Source organism: Myotis myotis, unplaced genomic scaffold (genome assembly GCF_014108235.1).
Source record: "Myotis myotis isolate mMyoMyo1 unplaced genomic scaffold, mMyoMyo1.p scaffold_m19_p_8, whole genome shotgun sequence".
In the NCBI taxonomy this organism is placed as follows: Eukaryota; Metazoa; Chordata; class Mammalia; order Chiroptera; family Vespertilionidae; genus Myotis; species Myotis myotis.
In genome coordinates, this window is record NW_023416390.1 from 47,409,473 (window position 1) to 47,435,413 (window position 25,941).

A 25,941-nucleotide genomic window follows, 5' to 3' on the forward strand; every position below is an offset into this window, starting at 1 on the left:
CTGTCTCCAGCCCAGACTTCTCCCCTGCACTCAAAACTCAGAGCCAACAGGGCACGCAGCATCCTTCCTGGATATCTGCTGCTGTCTCATAGGCATCGAAATGGGATTTGTCCAAACCCGGACTCTGAACCTGCTCCTCCTGCAGCCTTGTCTATTTCCATTAAGGCCACTCCATTCTTCCCTTCATTAGGGCTTTTCTTGGAGTCATCATACTTTCTGTGTCAGTCAGAATCTGTTTGGGAACTGGAAACTACAACCGTTATTTTAACGGGAAGAGTATAATACAGGTCATTGTTAACCAGATACTAGAGAGCTGAAAAGGCCATCAGGGACCACTGAGGTAGCCAGAGATAGTGCAGAAAGCAGCCAACACCCCTCAGGCTGGGCGATCGGAGGGAAGATTGGGGTCACCTTTGCCTACAGTCTGTGAAGAGGGACCCGCAGAGCTGGCTTGGACTTCTGAGGAGAGAGCCATGGCCAGGAGGTGCTGGTACTTCTAAGGGGCCCAATAGCTCTGGGAGTGTGAGGAAAAGTGGCATTTGGAACCAGCTACTGCTGCAGTGTCACAGACAGGAACAGGGAATCAACGGGATGGCACATGTCCTTCTCCCTCTCCAGTCTTGTGTGTCCCTCCAGCACCAATAACATGGAGCTAGCTGGCCATGCCGAGAAGCACGAGCTTAAGCACGAGCAGGCTACCTCTTTGGCTACTTTGCCTCCACACACCTGTATACAAAACTTCTTTCTCTCACACCCCACCTCCTACTGCCAGCAAATCCTCTCAGCTCTACCTTTAAATATCGCCAGGATTTCACTGCTTCTCCCCACTCCACTGCCACCATTCGGGTCTAAGCACCACCAGGCGCACCTGGGTCACCACAATAGCCTCCTAAGAGGTTTTTGTGACTGTCCCCGGGTCAGTTCTCCACGCAGAAGCCACCATGGTTGCATTAGTTAGCTAGCACTGCCACAAACATAGTGGATTAAACTACCACAAACACAGTGGATTAAAACAACAGAAACGTATTCTCTCAGTTGTGGAGGCCAAAAGTCTTTCATCACGATGCCCCCGGGGGTTGCTTACTTCTGTAGCAGCGGTTCTCAACCTGTGGGTCGCAACCCCTTTGAGGGCCAAACAACCCTTTCACAGACCATCGGAAAACACATATATAATTACATATTGTTTTTGTGATTAATCACTATGCTTTAATTATGTTCAATTTGTAACAATGAAAATACATCCTGCATATCAGATATTTACATTAGGATTCATAACAGTAGCAAAATTAGTTATGAAGTAGCCACGAAAATAATTTTATGGTTGGGGGTCACCACAACATGAGGAACTGTATTAAAGGGTCGGGGCATTAGGAAGGTTGAGAACCACTGCTCTGTAGGCTCCTGACAGAGAATCTAGATATTCCACGCCTCCCTCCTGGCTGCTGGCGGCTGCTGGCAATCCTCAGCATCCCGTGACCTTGAGGATACACCGTTTCAGGCTCTGTCTTCACAGGACCTGCTTTGTCTCTGGGTGTTTCTAGTGTCTTCTCCTCTTCTTATAAGGACACCAGTCATTGGATTTAGGGTCCATCGTAAACCCAGTATGATATCATTTTGATATTCTTAACTTTATTTCATCTGCAAAGACTCTATTTTGAAATAAGGTCTCATTCACAGGTACTCTGGATTAAAATCCTAGAAAAATCTTTTAGGGACCACTACTCAACCCACTCCAGTGATCACAGTTAAACACAAATTAGATCATGTCACCCCTCTGCTCCAACGGGTCCCTTCCCTGAGTAAAAACTGCACTCCTGCACAATCTGGACACTTCGCCCTTCTGACTTCCTCTCTTGCTGCTCTCCCCTTCCTTCCAGACAGAAGCTATGCAGTCCCTCAGCACAGCACTCAAGCCAGCCTCAGGCTGCCCCTCTACACTCTCCCTCCACATTTCCCAGGGCTGTCTCTCTCTTAGTTTCTTTAGACCATTTCTCATAAGTTACCTTCTCAGCAAGGTTCCTCCTAACTAGGCCATATAAAACTGAATCTCGTTATTTTTCCAGATTATTTTACTTTTAGGTTATCTGTCAGCTTTTTTAAAAATATATTTTTTTATTGATTTCAGAGAAGGAGGGAGAGGCAGAAAGACAGGCTGGCAGTCTTAGAGATAAAGATAAAGTCTTAATGGCTATCATCAACAAGTCAACAAACGACAAGTGCTGGTGAGGATGTGGAGAAAAAGGAACCTCGTGCGCTGCTGGTGAGAATGCAGACTGATGCAGCCACTGTGGAGAACAGTATGGAGTTTCCTCAAAAAATTCAAAATGGAACTCCCATTTGACCCAGTAATCCCACTTCTAGGAATATATCCCAAGAAACCAGAAACACCAATCAGAAAGGACATATGCACCCCTATGTTCATAGCAGCACAATTTACAATAGCTAAGATTTGGAAATAGCCTAAGTACCCATCAGCAGATGGGTGGATTAAAAAATGGTGGTACGTTAATACAATGGAATACTGTGCTGCTGTAAAAAAGAAAGAACTCTTACCATTCACAACAGCATGGATGGACCAAGAGAGCATTATGCTAAGCGAAATAAACCAGTCAGAGAAAGATAAAGTCACATGATCTCACTCATTTGTGGAATATAATGAACAACATAAACTGATGAACAAAAATAGATCCAGAGACAGAGAAGCATCGATCAGACCATCCAACTTCAGAGAGAAGGCAGGAGAGGGAGGGTGGGCGGGGAGGTAAAAGACCAACCAAAGGACTTGTATGCATGCATATAAGCAAAACCAATGGACACAGACACTGGGCGGGTGTGGGCATGTGTGGGGGAGGGGGTGGCCCAGGGAGACGTCAATGGGGAAAAAAAGAGACATATGTAATACTCCATGTAATACTTTAAACAATAAAAGCATCAATGATGAGAGAGAATCATCGATGGGCTGCCTCCTGCATGCCCCCTACTGGGTATAGAGCCTGCAACCTGGGCATGTGCCCTGACCAGGAATTGAACTGTGACCTCCTGGTTCATAGATTGACACTCAACCACTGAGCCACACTAGCTGGGTTCTGTCAGCTTTTTAAAGATGACTTTTTATTAACTACTTTACTGGGATTTAATTGCCATAGAATAAACTGCACATGTTTACAATGTACAATTTGATAAGTTTTGACACTTCTATACACTCATGAAATTATCACCATTAAGATAGTGAATTACAATTAAAATAGTGAATATAGCCATCACTCTTAAAATTTCCTTGGGATCCTTTATAACCCTTTGCAACCTGCCCGGACCTGCTTTTTGGAGGTTGTGGTTTTATTTTCATTCAGTTCAAAACACTTTCTAATTTTCCTTTGACTTCTTCTTTGACCCATTTAGAGATATGTTTTTCAGTTGCTGCAGATTTGGAAATTTTCCAGAGCTCTGTCTTTTGTTGGTTTCTAATTTAATTCTATTATGACTACAGAATAAGCTTTGAGTGACTTGAATCCTTTCAAATGTACAAAGGCTTTTATATGCTGCAGAATATGGCCTCTCTTGCCAAATGGACAGTGAAAAGAATGTGTACCCTGCTCTTATTAGGTGCCGTGTTCTCTAAATGTCAAGTGGGTCTACTCGGTTGATAGTTTTGATCTGGTCTTTCAAATCTTTCATTTTCTTTTTATTCTCTATTTATTCTATTGATTATTGAGGGAAGGGTATTGAAATCTCTAGCTACAATTAAAGATTTGTCTACTTCTCTTTGCATTTGTATTAGTTTTCACTTCATATATTTCAAAGCTTTATTTTTAAGTGCATGATATTTAGGATTGTTATGCTCTATTGATGGACTGACCCCTTCATCATTAGGAAAGGACATTTTGTCTCTCTGGTAATACCCTTGTCTCTGAAGCTACTTTGTCTGATGTTAATATAGCCACTACAACTTTATTGTGATTGGCATCAACATGGTAACTTTTGTTCATCTTTTTATATTTTATTTATTTGTGTCTTTATATTTAAAGTGTGTTTCTTACAATGTGTAATTAGTTCTTGCTTTTTTATTGAATTTGACAATCTCTGCCTTCTAATTGGAGTGTTTAGACTATTTATATTTACTATTATTACTGATAAAGTTGGATTTAAGTCTATCATCTTATTTGTTTTCTATTTATCCCATCTGTTCTTTCTTCTTTTCCCATTTTTCTGCCTCCTTTTGGAGGAGTACTTCTTAAAATTTCATTTTATCTCTTTTGTTGGCTTATTAACTATAATTCTTTGTTTTCTTATTTTAGTGGTTTCTTTGGGAGATTATATTATACTAGAGGACCAATGCATGAAATTCATGCAAGAGTAGGCCTTCCTTCCCCCAGTTGCTGGCACCAGCTTCCCTCTGGCACCCGGGACCTGGGCTTCCCTCGCAGCCCCAGCTTCGTCTGGAAGGACGTCCGGAAGGACATCCAGTCTAATTAGCATATTACACTTTTATTATTATAGATATCTTTAGCATATCACAGTGGACTTTCAAGTGATATATGTACAGTAAAAGAGTCTCACAATAATATTTCTTTATGGCCCGTTCACGGGTTTCGGCATAAAAAAAATAATAATAATAATTTTTTTTAATTCTTCCTTCTAGGCCTTTATACTATATGTTTTCATGCATACTACTTATAGATATGTTATAAAACTCAAAATTGTTATTATTTTTGTTTAAATAGTGAATTATTTTTTGTAACAGCTTCATTGAGATATAGTTGACATACTATACAATTCACCCTTTGAAAGTGTACAATTCAATGATTTTTAGTATATTCATAAGACTGCAACCATCACCACTATATAATGCAGAACATTTTTACCACACTAAAAGAAAAGCCCTCACCTTTAGCCAATACCTCCCAAACCCCCCAGCCCTCACTGCTCTAGGTCACCACTAACCTACTTTCTGTCTCTATAGATTTTCCTATCCTGGACATTTCTTATGACTGGCTCTTTTCACTTAGCACATAACATTCTTAAAGCTAACTCATGTTGTAATATGTATCCATATTTTGCCCTTTCTTTTTTTAAAAAAATATTTTTTTATTGATTTCAGAGAGGAAGGGATAGGGAGAGAGAGAAACACCAATGATGAGAGAGAATCATTCCTCAGCTGCCTTCTGCATGCCTTACTGGGGATTGAGCCCACAACCTGGGCATGTGCCCTGACTAGGAATTGAACCCTGACTTCCTGGTTCATAGGTCGATGCTCAACCACTGAGCCACACCAGTTGGGCTACTTAATTTTTCATTTGTAATCCTGTATTCTTTTTCTTAAAGAGGACCCCCATTATTGTGTAATCTCTGGCCCCATACTCAGGCTCTTGTACTGAACCCCCTGGTTTGGAATTCTGCCTGCCTCCACCACCTACTAGCACTGTGATCTTAAGCGCCTCTGTATCTGTTTTGTTTTGTGTGTTTTTTTTTTCCATCGGTAAAACCAGGATGACAATAGGACTTACATTATGATGTGAAACATTAAATGAGCTAATATGTGTAAACCACTTAGAAAAGAACATGGAACATAGAAATCACTCAATAAATCTGTTATTCTTATTATTATTTGAGCATCAACAAGATATAGGTAGAACTATAAATTATGGGATCATCCATAGAGAGTGTGAGGGCTTCGAATGAAAGATCTGTATACTAGTGTAAGTGGTGAGAGCAGGGGAAGAGATTACAAAAGAGACAGAGTAGTGACCAGAGAATGAGATTACCCAAAGAATATAATGTCCTAGAAAATAAATTAAGCAAACTTTCATAGAAGGGAGAGATTAATCTGTTCTGTGCCACTAAAGATCAAGATGAGAACTTAAAAATATCCCCTGGATTTGGCAATATAGCAGTCATGACTGATGCTGTAAAATGGGGACATGAACAGGTCCCACCACATATGTTAATAGTGAGTATTAAATGAGAAATCCATACTAATTCCTTAGAATATATTAATCATTCAAAAAAATATAAGGTATTTTCATTACTATTATTATCAAAATTATGTATATCATTTACATCACTGGTTCCAGCCTGTGTCTTACCCTAGTACAGTGGTCGGCAAACCGCAGCTCGCGAGCCACATGCGGCTCTTTGGCCCCTTGAGTGTGGCTCTTTCCACAAAATACCACGTGCGGGCACGCACGTACAGTGCGATTGAAACTTCGTGGCCCATGCGCAGAAGTAGGTTTTTGGAAAGGAGATAGACGAAACAAGTATACAAGACGAGTGTGGATGGGAGAGTTGGAAGGGGTCGACCTCAGCGAACGTACCTCAATCAGGTTGAGGACGTTTTTAGCAAAGGCCAGCTTAGGAGTACCCTAATTAAGGTAATAACAATGTACCTACCTATATAGTTTAAGTTTAAAAAATTTGGCTCTCAAAAGAAATTTCAATCGTTGTACTGTTGATATTTGGCTCTGTTGACTAATGAGTTTGCCGACCACTGCCCTGGTATATAAATGTTAGGACGGAGTCTCTGTCTGGTCCTACTGTCTTTATTTGCTTTGATGCATTTTCACCCACACCTTGAGGTATGCTACTAGGGGGTCCTTCTCTCTCTCTCTCTCTCTCCCTCTCTCTCTCTCTCTCTCTCTCTCTCACTCACACACACACACACACACACACACACACACACACATACCACAGACTATCCTACAAGCTTATTTTTCTTTTTTCCAAGGGCAATTGTTTCCCCCTGCCTTCATACTCTTCCCTATCTCCCTATCTTATTAAAGTAATGTAGAATTCACCAATAATTAGCACTCCATGTGGATTCAAAGGCCAAGGCCAATCCTGGGTCAATACTGAGTCACATGTTCATATCCTTTAGTGCTAGGAGAGATGCCTGGGCCCTTCTGGCTTCTATAGGAGAGGCAGAGCTCAGCTTTCTACCAGGATTCCCTCCAAGTAAGAAGTGGACTGGATTCTTAGCAGCCAAAGACCAGTGACCAGTGTACCCTACACTCAACTAATTCCAGCATTCCAAGGATATAACCAACTCAACCAAAAGATATGTTTAATTATATTTCTAAATTTTCTTTTTAATTTGAAGAGGTACCAAATCCATTTGGTCACTTGTTTGTAAGCCATGTGAATTCTAAGTGAAAAGCTGGTCCTGTGGGTCTGATTCACTACTATAGGAATCATATTAATGCTATTTGCAAAGATCTGTAGGGAGCCCCAAATTATACCTTGCAAGGTAAGAAGTATAACTTGTACCAAGAATCAAATTATTCAAACCCAAAACAATCCTGTGTTCAAGCTGAAAATTTGTTCCCCAGGCTTCTCTAAGCCTTGTACTGTGAGTCATTCTAGATGACTAAACCTCCCAATACTTGAAAGCTTAATCATTTAAACAAAAAACTTTAGAATTTTAGTGATGTGAGACAAAAATCTTCCTAAATAAAACTATTTCAACTTCCTAAGCAAGGCAAAATGAACATAATTTTACCTTCTCTTAGAGACTCAGGGTCATCCATAAAAATATCAGTTAATGGCTCATTCTAGAATAGATTTAAGGCTCCAGGGGTTATTTAACCCTACCCTAAATGGCCCAGATGGTTGGTTTTGAGTTCTTGGGACTATTTTAGTTTTTCTGTCTCTTTTCTTATTGGTACCTGTCACTTCCCGCCACTAGAAGTTTGCTGATCTACAGTAGCTTCTTTCACATTAAACTATTTGTTGCTCTTTAAATCTGAGAGCTTAGATACCCTGTGAGAGTTCTTAAATAGTACAAATTGATTCTAAATGGGGCCCTGAGAGATTCCACAGGTGAACAACCTAAAGTTGCTCAGATGTTGCTTTTCTAAAATCAGTAAAGCATAAGTAAACAAAACAAATGAAACATTTTGTGACATCCACTCTGGGTTCTCTGATGTTTTGTTGGTTTTTCTTACTTTGTGATTTTGGCCATGTCCTACAGTGGTAGGAAAGGTGGGGGGGGGGGGGGGGGTTCTCGCAAAGGAGACGAGGCCTCAGATGTGCTTCATTCTCTCTCTATCATCAGGGGCATCAGCCGGCTGGAAATACAACCAGTGGCTTGGATCAGCAAATAACTGAAATACTTCAGGAAAGACTTGGGACAGAAAGGCCAGGGGCAGTCAGAAACAGGTACTCTCAAAAATATTTCCTCATTCCTCACAAAAAATTACTAAAGGCATGAGATCTTGCCCCGACCCTGGACCTGGTTGGAAGAAGCAGCTTTGTTCCCTGGGTTTGGCTGGATGGGCCAGCTCCCCAGGGGGACAGGGGGCTGTCAGACACCGCACTCCCATCCCAGGAACCGGCTCGCAAGCAGGGCTGCTCCTCTGCCGCCTCCCCCTGCAGCGCACCACCTGGCCCAGGATTTCTCTGTACTGGGAGAAACCTCTGCCCAACGTTTCGGTCAATCCTGGGGAGCATTTTCAATAGGTGAGTGAGGTTCCAACTATTTAATTCCTTAAACAACAGAAATCTCAGCTGTTCCCGAGAGTCTGTGCTTTGGCTCCGAGGAAGCCCTTCCCCAACAATCTCCTGACACAGGGCAGCTGAGGCACCGGCCCTCCGGCCATCCATCAGCACAGCACCGAGGCTAAGGAGCTCTTGTCCTGTGGCCTGCTTCTCACACCCCCACCTTCTGCTTCCCAGGCAGGCTGGCTCTTGAGCTTCTTTCCAGCCTCTTCCCTTGGGCAGCTTCCAGCTTACTTGACCTATTTTCTACCAGCTCACAACAGAGGGCATAGAAAAGTGCTGAGTCACTATAGGGTCTGTGTTGTTTCCCATTTATAAAGCCCATTTATAAAGGTGATATTAAAATATCACCTTTTAGCGGCCCCACACCTCATAGGTTTAATGGTCCATTCTAATTAATAATCAGCTACGTTTCTTTCTTTACCTTCTTTCCCTAGTGTTAAGAGAAAAGAAAGTTCTTCTCTTTCAGTAGATTCTAGATCCTGTATTTATAAATATCATTAGAGGCTATACACTTTCACAATGATAGGAAAAGTAAAGATTTTCTCTATTTACTCATTCAGGACAGAACTATTTCTCTGACTATTACTAGAAAGTTTTCTCCCTTCTCCATCTTCAGCTCAGTGTCCTGGGTCTCTAGGTTCATAGTAGCTATTCAAGAAACATTCATTGGTTGAAAGAATGGCTAGAGATGGATAAATGTCTCCACTTTGTCATCTTCCAGGGCATCCCCCAAACTTGTTAGAGAACCCTCACAATGCTTCTTGGAGGCTCTTTTTCAGGGACCCATGATCAAAGGGGCCTCTCTCAAGCCTATTTGAGGTTCATACAATGGAATTTAATTATTAAGACACTTCTATTTGCATCTTTGTTTTGTTTGCAGAAGAACTGGATGAAAACCTAGCTCCCTGGGTCCTGGGTAGAAGTTCTGAGTGAATGGTTGGACAATTTTGGGTTTCTAGTACAGCTCAGCTCTCAGGCACCTTGGCATCCACTTGGCCCTGGAATGGCTGTGCACAGCCAGGGTTCTGTCCGGAGCTCAAAGGGCTCCTCCAGAGCTCTGAAGCAATTAAATTTGGGACTTGCTCTACTTTGTTATGAGCCTGTAGGATTTTTTTATCTTTTCAGAAGTCTTGGCAGCTATTGGCCCCTCTTTAGAGAACATCCTCCCTCGAACATTACAAGATGCTATTGCCCACTGAGAACTACAAAGGCAATGGCCCTGGTTACTGACCCCACAGTACGTCAGAGGCCAGGGACTCAGTGTCACAGGCCAAACTACCCTAGTGAGACTCAGTGGCTGCCACTTCCCTAATCTCCCAGCTCCTCCAGTCTGTCTCTCCCTTTTCTGGAGCTGAGCCAGGCTTCCGGAGGACGTGTCCTCCTCGCAGTGGGGCTCCTTGTTAACATTGCTTCTTGTCTCTTGTTCTTTGCTCCAGTCCCACTGCAGCTTCCTGTCACAGCATTGCCAACCGGATCTGACCCCACTCCTGATATGGCCCTCCTAAGAGAGGGCTTTGAGCCAAGAGAAGACAGGCTGTGGCCATGAGAAATGGAAGGAGCCTCTCCAGGTCAAAAAGAGGCCACATCAGTAACTAGCAGTGCTGAGCCCAGGGAAAGTGCTCTTACAACTGTTACTGTTTGGATTATTGGTTGCATAGCCTTAGAGTGACTCCCCACATATTGCTTCTCAGTAACAAGGGAGAAAACAAACAAACACAGCAACCACACCATGGGGAAAGTGCACAACACCTTGGCTGGATGATCAAAATCAACTTTATCTATAACCTCAATCTAACCCTGAAGAAACACCAGGCAAATACACAACGAGGAACATGCTGTTCAAACAACATGGTGTGTGGTGCTCCCTTTCTCAACACATATACTAAAATTTGAATGATACAGAGAAGATTAGCATAGCCCCCCTGCACAAAGATGACACACAAATTTATGAAATTTTAAAAAAAGTGTGTGGGGGAATGAGGGATCAATGTCATTTAAACAGATTAAAGGAAGCTAAAAATACATGACAAGGATGTGCAATACTTGACCCTAGAGTAGACTGTGTCCTGTACTAGGGAGGGGGAAGGGGATGCTTTAGAGGCCATTGATAAGTCAACAAAATTGATATGTGAAGGCTAGGTTAGACAAACGGACTTTGTTCATATTTTCATATATTGATCTCAGTGTGAATATTTAGTTAATAGAAAGACTTTAGACCGGCAGGAAATTCTCCAAAGATATTTTTCAATGGGTGGTAGGTTTTAAAGTGTCTCTAGGCTTTCTGGGATGGATGGCAGACAATTAGCCTGCCTCTTGCCTGAGAAATCAGACTAATTACTGGTGAGGCTTGGCTAATGGGGTCTTTTGTGAACTCCCTCCTTAAATGAGAAATCTTTAACTTTTCAAAAAACTCAATCTCATTTGTGCTGCTGATTCCTAATATTTCTAAATAATTGCTTGGCCTCTGGGCTTGTAAAGTCAAATAACCCAAATCAAACCAAGCTGCTGTGGCAGAGGAAGTTTTTATTTTGTGCGAATCTACTGGAGGAAACAGACTGAGTTTGGAATCATCGTAAGCAAAGACTAGCTGCAGCTCACGCATGGGCCAGTTTTGTGGACCTGGGCTAAGAGGTGAGTTTACCCCCTTTGGGCTGAAATGGCTTGTTGACATGCTCACACCGTGAACACTGGCATGTTTCAGAACTCACAGTTTGTAAGATGTAGGCTAGTCTTAGTAATGACAGGGTCATCCACCAGCAGGAGGTCCTCTGAGGGAGGTGACCTTGAAACAGAGATACATGTCAACGGTGATAGGAGGAGAGGGAAGAACAGCTCAGAGCTTGTCAGGCCGGAGAGGATTCCGAAAGTGGCTCGGAGCTGAGGTGCACCCTACACAGCTGGCTGGAAGGACCTGCTCCAGCAGCACCTCCAGCGACCTCGAAAGGCAGATGTGGAATATTCTATTAGCCCTTTCTTCAGAGTCCTTCCTCATCAAGGATTTTCACAACTCTTGAAATACAGTAAAACGGGAATGCTTGGTGCCTTTGGATTCCTTTTATAATATTAAATTGCACTGAATTGCCTCCTAGCTAATTCTGAGCTCTTCCTCTACTATATTTTCACCAGCTCCACTGGTTCTTTCCAGAAACTTTGAGAAGGGATAGCTGTCTGCCCCATAGCTTCTTGGGATATTCTGGCTCCCCACTCTATCCTGAAGAATAGAAAACATTTCCTCTTTTTGCATTAATAAAGGTACCATTCAACTTTTTTAAAAATTGGTAGAAAACTTCAAAAAGATAAAAGAGGTATACAAATGGTTTCAGGACATAGATTGTATTCTAATGGGAGTTATGGCAAAAATTAGGGTCCAGTAAACTCCAGGTTCCTTCCCTCTCTTCCACTCCTCCACTCAGCCTAGAACTTTCTGAACAAAATCCTCCTTAAATCCTTCAGCATCTTTCTCCCGCTCCATTCTGAGCACATGCATATTCCTCCAGGAAATAAGCATGGACAGGGGCCTCAGTCACCACAGGTAAGACTAAGTGGGTCATTAAAGGTCCATGCCTAGTCAGAGAAAGACGCCTCTCATTTCTCAATGACCAGGGTTCTCACATGTGTTATGCACACAGACTACCTGGTAAATGTGTTAAAATTCATATTTGGGGGCCTTTCTTCCACATTCACTAGGTCTGTGGTAGGGCTCAAGAAACTGCTTTTTTTTTTTAAGAGAGAAAGGGGGAGCAAAACATCGATGTGAGAGAAACATCCATCCATTGCCTCCAGTACTGGGGATTGAACCCCCAACCTAGGTATGTACCCTAACCCTAACCAGGAATTGAACCTGCCATCTTTTGGTATACGGGAGGCAACTCCAACCAACTGAGCAACCAGGCTGGGGCTCCTTGGTATTTCTTGAACAATTTTTGTTGTATTGTTGTTAATCCTCACCTGAGGATATTTTCCCATTGTTTTTTAGAGAGAGTTGGAAGGGAGGGGGAGAGACAGAGAGAGAGAGAAACATGGGGATCGAGCCTGCAATCGAGGTACCCTTGACCAGAATCGAAACTTGGACCCTTCAGTCTGTGGGCCAATGCTCTAGCCACTGAGCAAACTGGCTAGGGCAGGAAACTGCATTTTTTAACAGTCATCCTCGGTATTCCGATTCAGATAAAAAGAAGACACTTTGAAAGGCTCTTTTGGAACTACAGCATCATAATGACAGTCTTAAAAAACTGGTACCAAGTCCTAACAGAAGTAAAGGGTCATTTCTCTGCCCTTTTCTACACCAGAATGGAGTCATCCCCCAGATCTGGAACTTCAAGAGCTGCCCTGGCTCAACCTCCCAGTCCACCGTGGCACTCTGCGAGCCCGAGTTACCCACAACAGCTGCTGACTCTTTTAAACGATCACAAGGGAGTCACATTCTACAGCCTCCCATGCAAAGCCATCCAGTGTGCAATCACCCTTCAGTTAAGCTCTCCCTTACATTTAATCAGTTCTCTCACTGCAAGACTCATCAACTCTGGCTCTGTTCTCTGTGGAGATGGAAAAACAACGTTACTGTGCAATTTCTGACCCTTCATTGAATCACAGAAGAGATTGCAGATATTATCTGGCACTACCCCTCTACTCTACCTATGAGGATGTTTGTCCAAAGACGACATGCATTCTGTGGGTTTTAGTTTACAGTTCCTGCAAAACATCTGAAGAAAGCTGTCCAGTAGGTAGCTATACAACAGCCCCCATTCTGTAAATTTTCTATTCTACTGTGTTGCCTTAATTTGGGAGTGGGGTGAGAGCACCCTCTTAGCCTTTTCTGTATCAGAATATACATATGAACTCCTCCAAAACACGTTTTCCAATATTATAATCATTTTAACTGCTTGTCTTCAGATTTTTCTTTGCTCCAAATAGGCTTGCCAGACATGGCAAATTAAAACTCAGGACTCCTAGTTAAATTTGAATTTCAAATAAACTAATAATTTTAGTAAATATTTCCCATGCAATATTTGAGTCATGCTTATACCTTTTCAAAATTTTTATTGTTGAGAGTATTACAGATGTTGTCCCCTTTCCCCCCCATTACTCCCTCCACCCGGTTCCCACTCTGCCCCAGGCCTTCACTACCCTATTGTCTGTGCCATGGGCAATGCATATATACATATAAGTTCTTTGATTACAAGATACAAGGCCAGCACACAAAAATAATTTAATTTCTATTAGCAATAAACAATTAGAAACTAAAAATTTTTAAATACCCATTAGAAAATGAAATCTCAGTTATAAATCTAATATTCAGCTTTAGATTGTTTTTTTCAAGCTCCTTCTGTACTAAAGCATTTGAAAGTTCTAAACTAAAGTTCAAAAACAGACAAAACTAACCTATGATGATGAAGAAGACAGAAAAGTGTAGTACCAGGGTAGGACATAGGGGACTTGTGGTTTCTCTGGTAGTATTCTATTTCTTGACTTGTGTAATGATATGTTTACCTTTTGATAAATCACTAGCATAAACAATTATGAGTTGGATACTTTTCTGAATATATGTTCTACATTAAAAATTTTTAAATAATAAACAAAAATATAGTGTTATCATGTCTTGAAACATTTGTAAAACTACATTTTGAAATTGCAGTTTACATTTTATCTTAACCAATTAAACATTAGCAGAATGATCTGAGAAATATAATGGTTTAATTTAACAAATCATTAGATTTCCATAAAATTTTATTGTTTCACAAAATTTGCATCATTCTCACCCATATTTTCCTCATCATTATTACCTAGCAATGACAGTAACTGTTGTCACATAGCTAACACTAATCATCCTTACAAAGCTTGCAGATGCTTTCATTTTGGGGTAGGTAGTCTTAGGGTCAGAGCATTGGGATAATTATCCCTCATCTACACAAGGTTCATCTTTTGTTTTGTTTCCAAAATCCCAATTCCTCTATTTCCCTCTCTGTCCTCTCCCTGCCCCCAAACATAGGTATCTGAGATTATCCTTGGATACTAATGTATTCTTTAAAATTATAAAGGGTACAAAGTTTCAGTTATGCTGGATGAATAAATTCAGGATATCTGTGCAGCATGATGTATATAGTTAATAACACTATATTGTATACTTGAAATTTGCTAAGAAAGTCGGTCTTAAATGTCCTCACCACAAAAATAATTATAACTATATGAGGTGATGAATATGTTAATTAGCTTGGTTGTAGTAATAATTTTGCAATGTTTTATGTGTATCAAAATATCACATTGTATACAATATCTCAATATATACAATTTTTGTTAATAATGACTCAATGAAGCTGGAAAACATTATATAGTTTTTAATGTGTACAAATTTTTAGCTTACATAAATGGTTGGTGCAATGGATCTTATTCTTTTTTTTCTTTTACCCAACACCATGGTTTTTGAATAATTACCTCTGTTGCTATGTGCACATCTAGTTTATTTCTGACTGCTCCAGAGTTCACTCTGTGTGTACCTACTTTTTATGTTTTTTTCTTTTGTGATAAACAACAAAAAACACTGCAAACCTACCCCTATACCAAAAGTTTCTTTGGAATATATCCAGGGTTGGGAAGGCTGGGTCATTAAGTATGTAAATTTATCTTTACTAGGTACTGCTAGAATACTGCTTCTAGAAGTGACTCTCGTTATGTGTTTAGTATTTCGCTGATTGGTAGGGAGCATTTCTTTTATACACATATTAGTCGTTTACGTACAAACTACGAGGTAAACAACTGATAAATTTGATATCAAAAGTAAGCATTTCTCTTCCAGGAACAACAGGAGAGGCAACAAAGTAAACAGATAACCACATGGAGGAAGATATCCGCAGCATCTAAAACATCAGAGGAGTCTCCATTCCACCTTATTTAGTCTTCCCAACGACCCCAGAAGTCAGCGTCATTATAACTCCCATTTTATAGATGGAAAACCTGACACCAAAGAGGCACAAATAACTTACCCAGGATCAAATCGATAATCAGAAGATGAGAGCAGACTTAAATCCAGATTCAACTGAATGGAAACCCTTTGCTCTGGGACTTCCACTTTTTGGATCCATGTGTAAGGAGCTTGGAAGTTCCACTCCATCCTAACAAGAAGTTGAACGGACTGAAAAATCATCAGCTCTTCTTGGATCCCTGAGATGCGGGAGGACACAAGGCAAAGTGCCGCCCTCCAGGTTGGAGAGACGGGGACTATGCGGAGTTGTAGCTTCCTGATGAGATTCGCAGTGGAAGCAGCTGTGGGAGTCAGCGCTGGGGAGGAACACCTGGCCTGCAGTTGATGATCGCGGGAGGCTCGGTGTGGACAAGTCTGAGAGTTAGAGGCTCAGAGGGGCCTGGTCATAGGGCAGCCCCGAAGATATTGTGTAACTTACCTCAGGAGCTCAATCAGTTCCCCACAGTAAATAGCAGAGAAAAACCCCCTCGGGCTTCCTTCAGGAGAAGGGAAAAGGAACCATTGTGAAATTTACCAAACCACTCGGTTCTATTAAAAAGGCCTGCCCTCAGGAGAAACTATTTAACCAGAGCCTAGCGGAGGTGGGGAATGCATTTACAGGCTCCAGCCCACTCTAGCCACCCTGTTCCACCCAAGTGGGGAGGGTAAAGGGCGAAACTTGTGAAGGTCACGGTCCAGAGGCATAGGTTCACTCATAGACTGAGCCGAAATTATAGGGCCATAGAAGGCTTTCCTCCCCCAAATCACAACTAAAGGCCTACTTACAGCAGCTCCTCCACCCAGTGCCTCACAGTGGACTATCAAGGGGAAATTTCAAGGCACACCAAAAGGAAAAAAACAAGCAGACAGAAAGCACCTCTTCAGAAAGGACAGAGCAAGCATCCGAACCAGATAGGCGGGATGCTGGAAGGATCAGACTTAGGATTGTAAGTAACTATGATTAATATGCTAATGGATAAAGTAGACAGCATGCAAGAACAGATGGGCAATGTACACAGAAAGAGAGAAATCTTTTAAAAGGACCAAAAGAATGCTAGAGATAAAAACATGGTGATTAAAAAAAAAAAAAAAAAAAAGCCCCGACCCGTTTGGCTCAGTGGATAAAGCGTCTGTCTGCGGGCTGAAGGGTCCCGGGTTCGATTCCGGTTAAGGGCATGTACCTTGGTTGCGGGCACATCCCTAGTAGGGGGTGTGCAGGAGGCAACTGATAGATGTTTCTCTCTCATTGATGTTTCTGACTCTCTATCCTTCTCCCTTCCTCTCTGTAAAAAATCAATAAAATATATTTTTAAAAAAACAACATGGTGGATGGATGAGTTTTTTTAAAAGCCCATTTGGCCATTGTTACACTCCTTGAATGACGAATCTCTGTCCTGTAAATCTACATATGTGGCCATCTGTAGGCATATCTTTTCTATCATATATCCTTCTATCTTTTTCCAAATGGTGAAATAAGTATAATGGTGGAGACAGAGTTTGAATTGGAGGCAAGACAGTTAGATCTGGGAACAAAAAGAACTGAAACCAAGAAAAATAAAACCTTCAAGTTGGATGGTTAAAAACAATTAAGGGGCATTGACAAAGGCCCCATATTTGTTATCAGTCAACAGGTCAAAAACAAAGATATCAAAGAGTTGAACTGTACAGACTCACCTGCCTTTTTAAAATCTTTTTATTTTGAAATAATTATAGCCTTACAGGAAGGTGCAAAAATAATACAGAGGCAAGCTATGTCCTTTACTCAGTCTCCTTCACGCTTATATCTTACGTAACCATAGTCCAATATCAAAACTGGGAAACAATACATTGGTGAAATGTGTGTGCAGTTCTGTCATTTCATCACGTGTGGATTTATGTAACCCCTGCTGCCATCAAATACAGAACAATGCCATCACCGTGATATCTGCCTCTGGCTCCCCTTCATAGTCCAGCTTGCTTTATAGCAGCGGTTCTCAACCTGTGGGTCGCGACCCCTTTGGCGGTCGAAGGACCCTTTCACAGGGGTCGCCTAAGACCATCCTGCATATCAGATATTTACATTACAATTCATAACAATAGCAACATTACAGTTATGAAGTAGCAACGAAAATAATTTTATGGTTGGGTCACAACATGAGGAACTGTATTTAAAGGGCCAGAAGGTTGAGAACCACTGCTTTATAGGAAGATAACAATCTAAAGCTCAGTCTGGGAGCATTTAGGACATGGTAAGTGTGGAGAAGGCAGATGAAAGATGACTGTCCCATAACTGCCACTATGCCAGACTCTCCAGTGTGTCAGGGAATCTTGGTTAGGGACCTCCCACCACTGCTGGTGGTTCTCCTGAGAAGCAAAACTCTTTAAAAAGACATTAAAATTGTTCCAGCTACACTGTCCCCAGATCTTTTGTCCCCACCTTCCTTATCTCCTGTCCCACATTCCCCCAACCTGGCCCTTCACTCACTCCCTGGCCTCTTATTCACTGAGACAAACTAGATTCAATCTTCAAGTCCCTTAGTCAGTGGCATTGGCCTGCCTAATCTAACAAGTCACCATAAACCTCGTTTACTCGTAAATGGACTCATAAAAGAGACTCTGTCCTCTGCCCTCTCTCATGGTATCTCATGCCCATGGCCTCATGAAAATCATCCCAAGTTTGCACCTCTGGCTCCAGACAAGGTAGCTCCACCTGTATGTCATGAGCACCCTAAAACTGTCCCAAATTCAACTCTGTATTCTAACAAAAATTGTCCTCTGCCGTGTTCCCCACAGTGGAGACTAAAATCATTACCTGCTCAGTCACTCAGTATAGAGGCCTCAGTAACTTCAGTCTCCCCCTGCCCTGTCCCCACATCCCTCACTTCCCAGCGTGCAATAGATGGGGCTTTTGAGCACCTTTCTGCGGTTCCCTCGTTCTTGATTCCCCTCAGATCCTGATTATTTCTCACGTGGACTAAAATGACAATGCAGCCTCCCCTTCACAGCGCCACTGCATTCTTCCTCTCAGCGCTCACCATGGAGGCATCACTCCCCTGCTCAACCACCTGGGATGACTCATCACTTAGAAAGTCAAAACTCCTTCCTTCAGCATCTCAAGGGCTCCATTCCCAAGGGAACAGTGTGTGCTCTAGAGCCACCCTGCCTTTGCATCTGCCACTTTTTAATCAGCCCAGATGGTCCTACACCCTTGACCTGCTTGATAAAATCCTGTGCATCCTTCCAGACCTCTTTCAGAGCCATCTTCTTGGCTGAGCCTTCTTTGATTGGCCAGATGGAATGACTTCTCCTTGGCATTCCCATGGGCACTTTATTCTAACGATTCTTTAAGGTTACCTAGAAATACAGCTCATGTACATTTCTAACATTGCAACCACCTTCGTCATTTTCTGATCTAGCAAAATACTGAAGAAAAACAATGAGTTTTAGACTTAAACTAGGATTTGAATTCCAATTCTGATATGTACTGACATGTGGCATTGCACCAATTGTCCTCTCTGAGCCTAATTTCTTCATCAGTAAAATGAGGAAAACACTGTCTGTCCAATAGTAATGTGGATAAAATGCCAAGCACAATGTCTCCAAACTCAGGGTAGGCACTCCAAAACTACGAGCTGGGGTCTCCACTTTATATCATACCTAATATCTAAGGCAAGTTTTGTGAATAGCAGGCTGTGAAAAAAATTTTGTGTAAACCCCTCCCACATTGTACGAGGGTTGGTATGTATGACAGAAGTAATATGCCACTTCCAGCTTAGGTTATAAAAGACACTGGGGGAAAATTTTTGTAAATAAAGGGTACTTGCCCTGGCTATTGTGGCTCAGTTGGTTGGGCGCAGTTCCATGCACTGAACAGTTGGTTCAATTCCAGGTCAAGTACAGGCCTGGGTTGCAGGCTTGATCCCTGGGAGGCATGCAGGAGGCAGCCAATCTATATTCTGCTTTCACATCAATATTTCTCTCCCTCTCAAAATCAACAACAACAAAAAAACAACTTTAAATAAATAGGTACTGGGGCTTTCATCTTGGGTATGGTTTTGTGTATGTTCTGTCTCTCCCGCTCTTTGATCCCTTGTCCTGGGGAAATCAGTTGCTGTGTTGTTTGCAGCCCTGTGGAGACCCCACATGGCAAGAAACCACAAGTGAATTTTGAAAGCAAATCCTCCAGCCCGTCAAGCCTCAGATGACTGTGACTCGGCTGAGACTTTCATTACAGCCTACCAAGACTCTGAGCCAGAATCACTCAGCTAAGCTACTCCTGGATTCCTGGCCCACAGCTTGTAATATAAGGAATATTATTTTATTGCATTAATTTTAGAGTAATTTGTTAACTAGGAGTAGATATCTAACATAGTCTGAATCTCTTTATTTGCCAATACTAGAAGCCACATGTGTCTGTGGATGCTTTTGCATTACAATGCAGAGTTGAATGGTTATGTTTTGTAGAAAATGTTTGCTGACAGTTGCTCTAAACTGAGGCCATAATGATCATTTTAACATTGCAATCTGAACACTCACTGCCCTACTTAATCTCTTACAATGACTTCCTGTCATTGTAAGGACAAAGATCAAAATCCATAACATGGCCTGAGGCCATGCATGATCTGACTCAAGCCTATCTTTCCTGCATCATATCTTGCCACACCCACCACACCCTTCTGCTTTCAATGCTTCAACTGTACTGTACTTCTTTCAGTTTCTTTTTCTTTATTGGGGCAACACTGGGTAATAACATTATGTAATTTTCAGATACACAATATTATAATTTGACATCTGTGTATTCTATCGCATGCTCCCCATCTGATGCTTCCATCTGAAGTCTAGTTTCCTTGTTAGCATATATTTGACCCCCTTAACCCACTTTGCCTTTCCCCTCCCTTTCCCCTCTGTAACCACCGATCTGTTGTATCTAGGAGTGTGTTCTTGTTGTTTTTTTTATATTCCATGAGTGAAAGCATATGGTTTTGTCCTTTTCCATCGGACTTATTTCACTTAGCATGATATTCTAAAGTTCCATTCAGTTTCTGGAGTGTATCTTGCCCACGCTTATTCCAGGGCCTGTATGCTATATACCCTTTAGATTCTAAAGTTTAGAATGCCCTCCCTCTATTCCAGTGGTTCTCAACGTGTGGGTCACGACCATCGGAAAACACATATAGCATATCAGCTATTTACATTATGATTCATAACAGTAGCAAAATTACAGTTACGAAGTAGCAACGAAAATAATTTTATGGTTGGGGGTCACCACAACATGAGGAACTGTATTAAAGGGTCGCGGCATTAAGAAGCTTGAGAACCACCTTCCCTCCTTCACTTAGCTTTCTACCCATTTTTCAGGTCTCAGTTTAAACATCACTTCCTCTATGCAGTCTGTGAGCTCCCCAAACTAAATGATCCCATTGGTTCCCATAGCCCTCTGCCTAACTTGCTGATAACATCCATTTACCTGTAGAGTGCTGTTTCCAACTAGACTGCAGGGAGACACTAACACTCTGTCTTGCTCATTGTGGTATCCTCAGCATTTAGCTTAGCATCTGGCACACAATAGGCACTTAATATTCCCTGCTCTCCCTTAACCTATTGAATTCTGTCAATTCTCTTCTGATATTGTCCACTTCTTTCTGTCTCCACAACTCCCCTAATTGAGCCAACTGTTATGTTGTGTCTGGATTCTTTCAACAGATACCTAGGCAAGTCTTCCCACTCTGGATTTTTCTCCACAGTGCAGCTGGACTAACTTTACTAAAATGCAAAGCTGATGGCTTCCCACTGCTCTCTAAAGAGTCTAAAACTCTTGGAAGACTTACAAAATCCTTTGTAATTTAGATTTTACCTCTCTCTCAAAAGCACATATGTTAGAGTCAAAGTGATTCCCTTTCAGGTCTTTAACTATAGATTCTCTCTCAACTCTGAATTTTGCAAATGATTCTCTTCACCTGCCTAAAACAGTATTCCTTCCCTTTCACCCAGGCATCTCCTACACAGTATTTGGGAATCATCTTTAGACATCTCTACCCCTGAAAGCTTCCTCATACTCCCAAGTCTGGTTCAAGGTACCTTCTTTAGTACCCTATATTCCATTGCCCCCAACACGCTCTACACACACCACTTGTAGCATTAATTACACAAAAAGCTCTGTGAGAGAAGGGATTCTCTGGCTTCTTTTCCATTGTTATTTCCAGTATTTACACAAGGCTTGGCACATAGGAGACAAAAAAATTTACTAAATAAGTGAATTTTAATGCTTCAACACTAAAGCAATTTTCATAACTTTGAAAGCTTACATTAAATCTTGTGATTTATAATATTATACCCTTCAATTTATCCCACATGGACCCTACACTCATTTCAACTAGCACCCCCAAATTTCTTACATTGTACCCACCTCTCAAATCCCCAAAACATGAATTTAGCAGTCTAATTTCTACCCTTCAGGTCCTAGACTGCTGGGCTCAGGGGCTTCATAAAGTCACAAAACCTTTCTAACTGGCTCCATTAAAATATGGCTCCTAACCCTACTGGGCCCTCAATATGACTTCTGTGGTGCTTCTCCTTATTCCCAGCCTATTCTCTCCTACTATATGTCTAAACTTTCACCACTTGCCTCAAGCACCCAAGTTATTCTCCACTTGCTCACTCTCAACAGATGATCCTGCTACTCTGTCACCGAGGTAAGAGGGAAATGGATAGGACTCCTTTCCTTCCTTTAAACTTTCTTTCCTTTCTCTTGCCCCTATTCCTTCCTCTCAAGCTGAAGCATTTATCTGTGCCCTTGAACCTACTTCTCTGGCCTGCTCTTGAGCTCTGCCACATCAATCTTGGTACTGTCATATTTCATATTAACTCACTCATGGTATCACTACTTCATTGTGTTGCATCAGCTGGAGTGGCATCCTCTCCACTGCTAGATTACTGCACACTAAGATGGTACAGCTCTTCAATACTTGATATGCCTCATTATCAAGGGAGCCTGAAGTTCACAAATCGAGAAGTGATGACGTTGCCATCCTTCTGCCCACTCCAGCTCACCCATGATGAGCTTGATCCAGTCAGATCACAGAGATAAAAGAAAGAACTATGTGCTGTGAATGGAACTGAGACAGTAACATTTCTTCTGCTCTCCCACTAATTCTCAAGTGTCAGGCATAACCCCAAGCTACAATAAATGTATCTTGTCTTGGTGATTCTAGTGGTTAAAACTATGTTGCATTCTTTTGTTGTTGTCAACATGACCTCAAATATGAGCCAAGAATGGGAACTTGAGAATTAGCAATGACAATCCTGGAGAAGACGCAAGAGACTCCTGGGCCACCTCTCCTCTCGTGCTGTTGTTCTCCCCAAGCTTTCAGTGCTTTTGTCAGCATTTCTTCTAGGTCAAAGAAATCAATAAATATCAACACACATAAAGCAGAAAGAAAGGTTTGTAAACATAAATGGATTTCTAAGTGGCTGGTGATGACTGGCTGGTGAGCTCCAGGATGGAGGGATAGGGATGAGGACTGTCAATTCAAACACCTCCACAGACCATTCAAAAAGACCATTATCACGAATTACTTCAGATTTCTAAAGTCCAGCTGGGAATTTTCAGAAAGCAAGGACCATGCAGTGTTCCTCAGTTCTGCACAACCATTTTCTTCTCCCTACTCCTTTCCAAAATACATACACTTAGCAAAGGCTTTGCATTAATTTTAACACAAGGGTAGCAGATATAGGAACTAGCTCTCGAAAGAAAAAAGAAAAAACAAACCCTTTACACTTAAACTCCACCTTAAAGCAATTATTAGCTATGTTATGCTTTCATCTTTTGAGCCGTGCTCACTTACATACATTATTGTCAATATCTTTGAAAAAACATGTAAACATTAAACATTTTAAGGACCTTTCACAAACCAAATGACAGTAGGTTTTTATTAACATATCTTACAATGTTGATTATTCCTAGGTTTATAATTTCTGCTTAATTATAAAGATTGATTTAGCTTCTACAGTAATGTACTGTATTTAAATGATCATTCATACAGGGTATCACACCAGTACATTTTTTGAATAATATACACACAGCACTCTAACTTGGATCTGTTATTTTTAAAAGTGGATTTATAAATGGTACTTAAAAAAATTATGGGGGGGAAATTAAAGTTCTAGTTTAGCAGCATGCATGTATGAATTCAAGTACAATTTTCAACCAAGTGCTTTTAAAAAATTTATTGGTGACTAATTCACCAATATCAAAATAAACACTATCAAACCCAAATTTTAATGTTAAGGCTAAATATTTCACTTCACATCCATATGCACAACCATAAAACATTCCATTTTAAATATGTAGTAATCAAAGTCTGAATACATTATACCATGTATATATAGCATCAGAGTTTCAAATTGTAGAATTATTCAAGTTCATGAATCCTGAAACAGTATTTACTAGAGATGTAAATTCAACCACACTTACAAATGGTCTGGTATTCATAATGACTGATGCAAAAAAAAATATGACAGACTGAACTTATGATACATTACTGTAAAAAGTAGCAGTGAGTTGGAAAGGACAGCTATTTAAACAGAATCATTCTAATCTTTCAGAAAGTTATCTTAATATTTTGGAAATGTATATAAAAATAGCAAGCTATTTCCATGTATTTTATTGTAGAGCTATAGGTAATTTTTTTACTTTTTGAACACATTTGAGTATGTACTGTTCTGCTCTCTCTACTTTAACCAAGGCCATCATTTAATGTCCACTTGCATATTCTGTAATATCATGTCATTCATGATTTTTAGAAGCTAGATCTGACTTTATTTTTATATTTTATCACTAGATGTTTTTTAGGTTATTTTTATATGTAAAAATGTAATTTTATATAACAAGCCATGTTCAGTCCAAAGTATCTGGAATTGTTTGATAGCACTAAGCATGAAATAATCATCAACTTAATTAATTGAAAAAAAATGGCAGCAATATATAACATGCTTTTCTGTAATCTTCCTTCTCTTCTAATAGAGTTTAGCTCAATCATTCCCATTCTGACTTAAAAACCCTACAAACATAAATTGCTTTTCACAACAGCACTTAAGAAGAATGCAGATGTGAGGTTCATTCATGAGGGTCCTCACCACTGAGCCTTTCCCTCCCTTTTTAGGAAACCAAGCAGAAATAGCAGTGATTACATTGCACAAATATATAGATGAACCTCTTGAGTTGAAAGGAAAGTTCCAAAACTATGCTTCATTTGTGGGGAAGTCTGAGCATTTCCAATCCAGTCATTTAAAAAAAAGTGTGGTTGGTAATAAAAGATGGGCATGAGCAGATTCAAAATCTGCCATGTGTATGCTCTTAAAACTTAATTTTATAGTCAAATCTATTTGTTACTACCTCCAGTAATTCAACCAACTGAAATGGAAAATTTTGATTTTAAGGGCTCCCTCCCCCAAGCACTCATGTATCTCCCAAAATGTACTGTATTATATTAACAGCAGCTATCTACTTATTTTACAATTATTTCAATTATTTACCTGGGGAGAATATTTATGAAATTCCTGAGAATGAATTAAGTTTTCAGCAAAGCCTTAAACTTTAACAGATTCCTCACAATAAGAAAACATTTTAAAGTTCTACTATTAAACCAACTTTTACTATACAATATTTCACATAAATCATGTTTTACATTTTTTTCTAATTACATACAGCAAAAATCTCAAATCAACACAAGAATGGTGAGGGGAAAAGATGCATTATGTTTAGCAGATGCAAATTAACACACAGACATAAAGAAGCAGTAAAACTTTAAATAAATCACACCAACTCTAAGTATCAATGAATCATTGATATGCATTGCTGGGAGAATCAGTTTTAAATAATTTTGTCAAATTGTGCTTCTTATTAATTGTAGATTTTTTTAAATGACCACTAAAGAATGATTTAACTTGTAACTTATGTTCTCCAGATACTTTTTAAAATTATTATACCATTAATGTGATTACCAAGCACCTAATTTTGGAAAGGCTTCATAACGTAAGTTTTCTTTTTTTCCCCTCAGCAGAAGTGTTAATCCCCCAAATTAAGTTAAAGCTTATTGTTGATAAATTCTTAATGAAAATGATAATATAATGCAGTGCCGAGGTGGTGAGTCAGAGCCCATTGTAGTGTGGACCCCATCTTTTATTGATGTGATCAAAAGTATGAGAGATCCACTGTTGTTCAAGAACTTTGTATCTTTCCTTACAAATGTAGAGAGGCTTGCCTCGCCTAGGGGAAAAAAAGGAAAAAGGTATTAAAAGTAATAAAATACAATAAAGATTTTTAAAAATAGAATTTTCATGGCAAAAATTTCACATAGTAATTTGGTTTATTTCATGTTTTCTCAGGATGATGAGGAAAATATCTCAAAAACTAGAAATAGCTCTAAATTAATGACTGTCAGAATTTCTTAATATAAAACTTTTATTATTACAAAGCTAGAAATGGCACATTGTTCTCACCGGACCAAATG

General features: G+C 40.5%; 1 protein-coding gene and 1 non-coding gene across 13 annotated transcripts in view; one reads left to right on the forward strand and one right to left on the reverse strand.

Annotated features, from left to right (window-relative positions):
* Window positions 1-10,351: 10,351 nt before the first annotated feature.
* On the forward strand, window positions 10,352-10,460 carry LOC118662287. Its single transcript, XR_004969679.1, has one exon. It is a non-coding gene; the product is annotated as a U6 spliceosomal RNA (small nuclear RNA).
* An 11,210-nt stretch (window positions 10,461-21,670) lies between these two features.
* Window positions 21,671-25,941, reverse strand: part of UBR3 (ubiquitin protein ligase E3 component n-recognin 3) — a 188,863-nt gene continuing 184,592 nt past the window's right edge. For all 12 annotated transcript variants that reach the window (XM_036319910.1, XM_036319916.1, XM_036319918.1 and 9 more), the window contains one exon: window positions 21,671-25,697. In XM_036319910.1, the coding sequence (XP_036175803.1) occupies window positions 25,580-25,697 (118 nt within the window). In that variant the 3' untranslated portion in view covers window positions 21,671-25,579. The remainder of the gene's footprint in view (window positions 25,698-25,941) is intronic.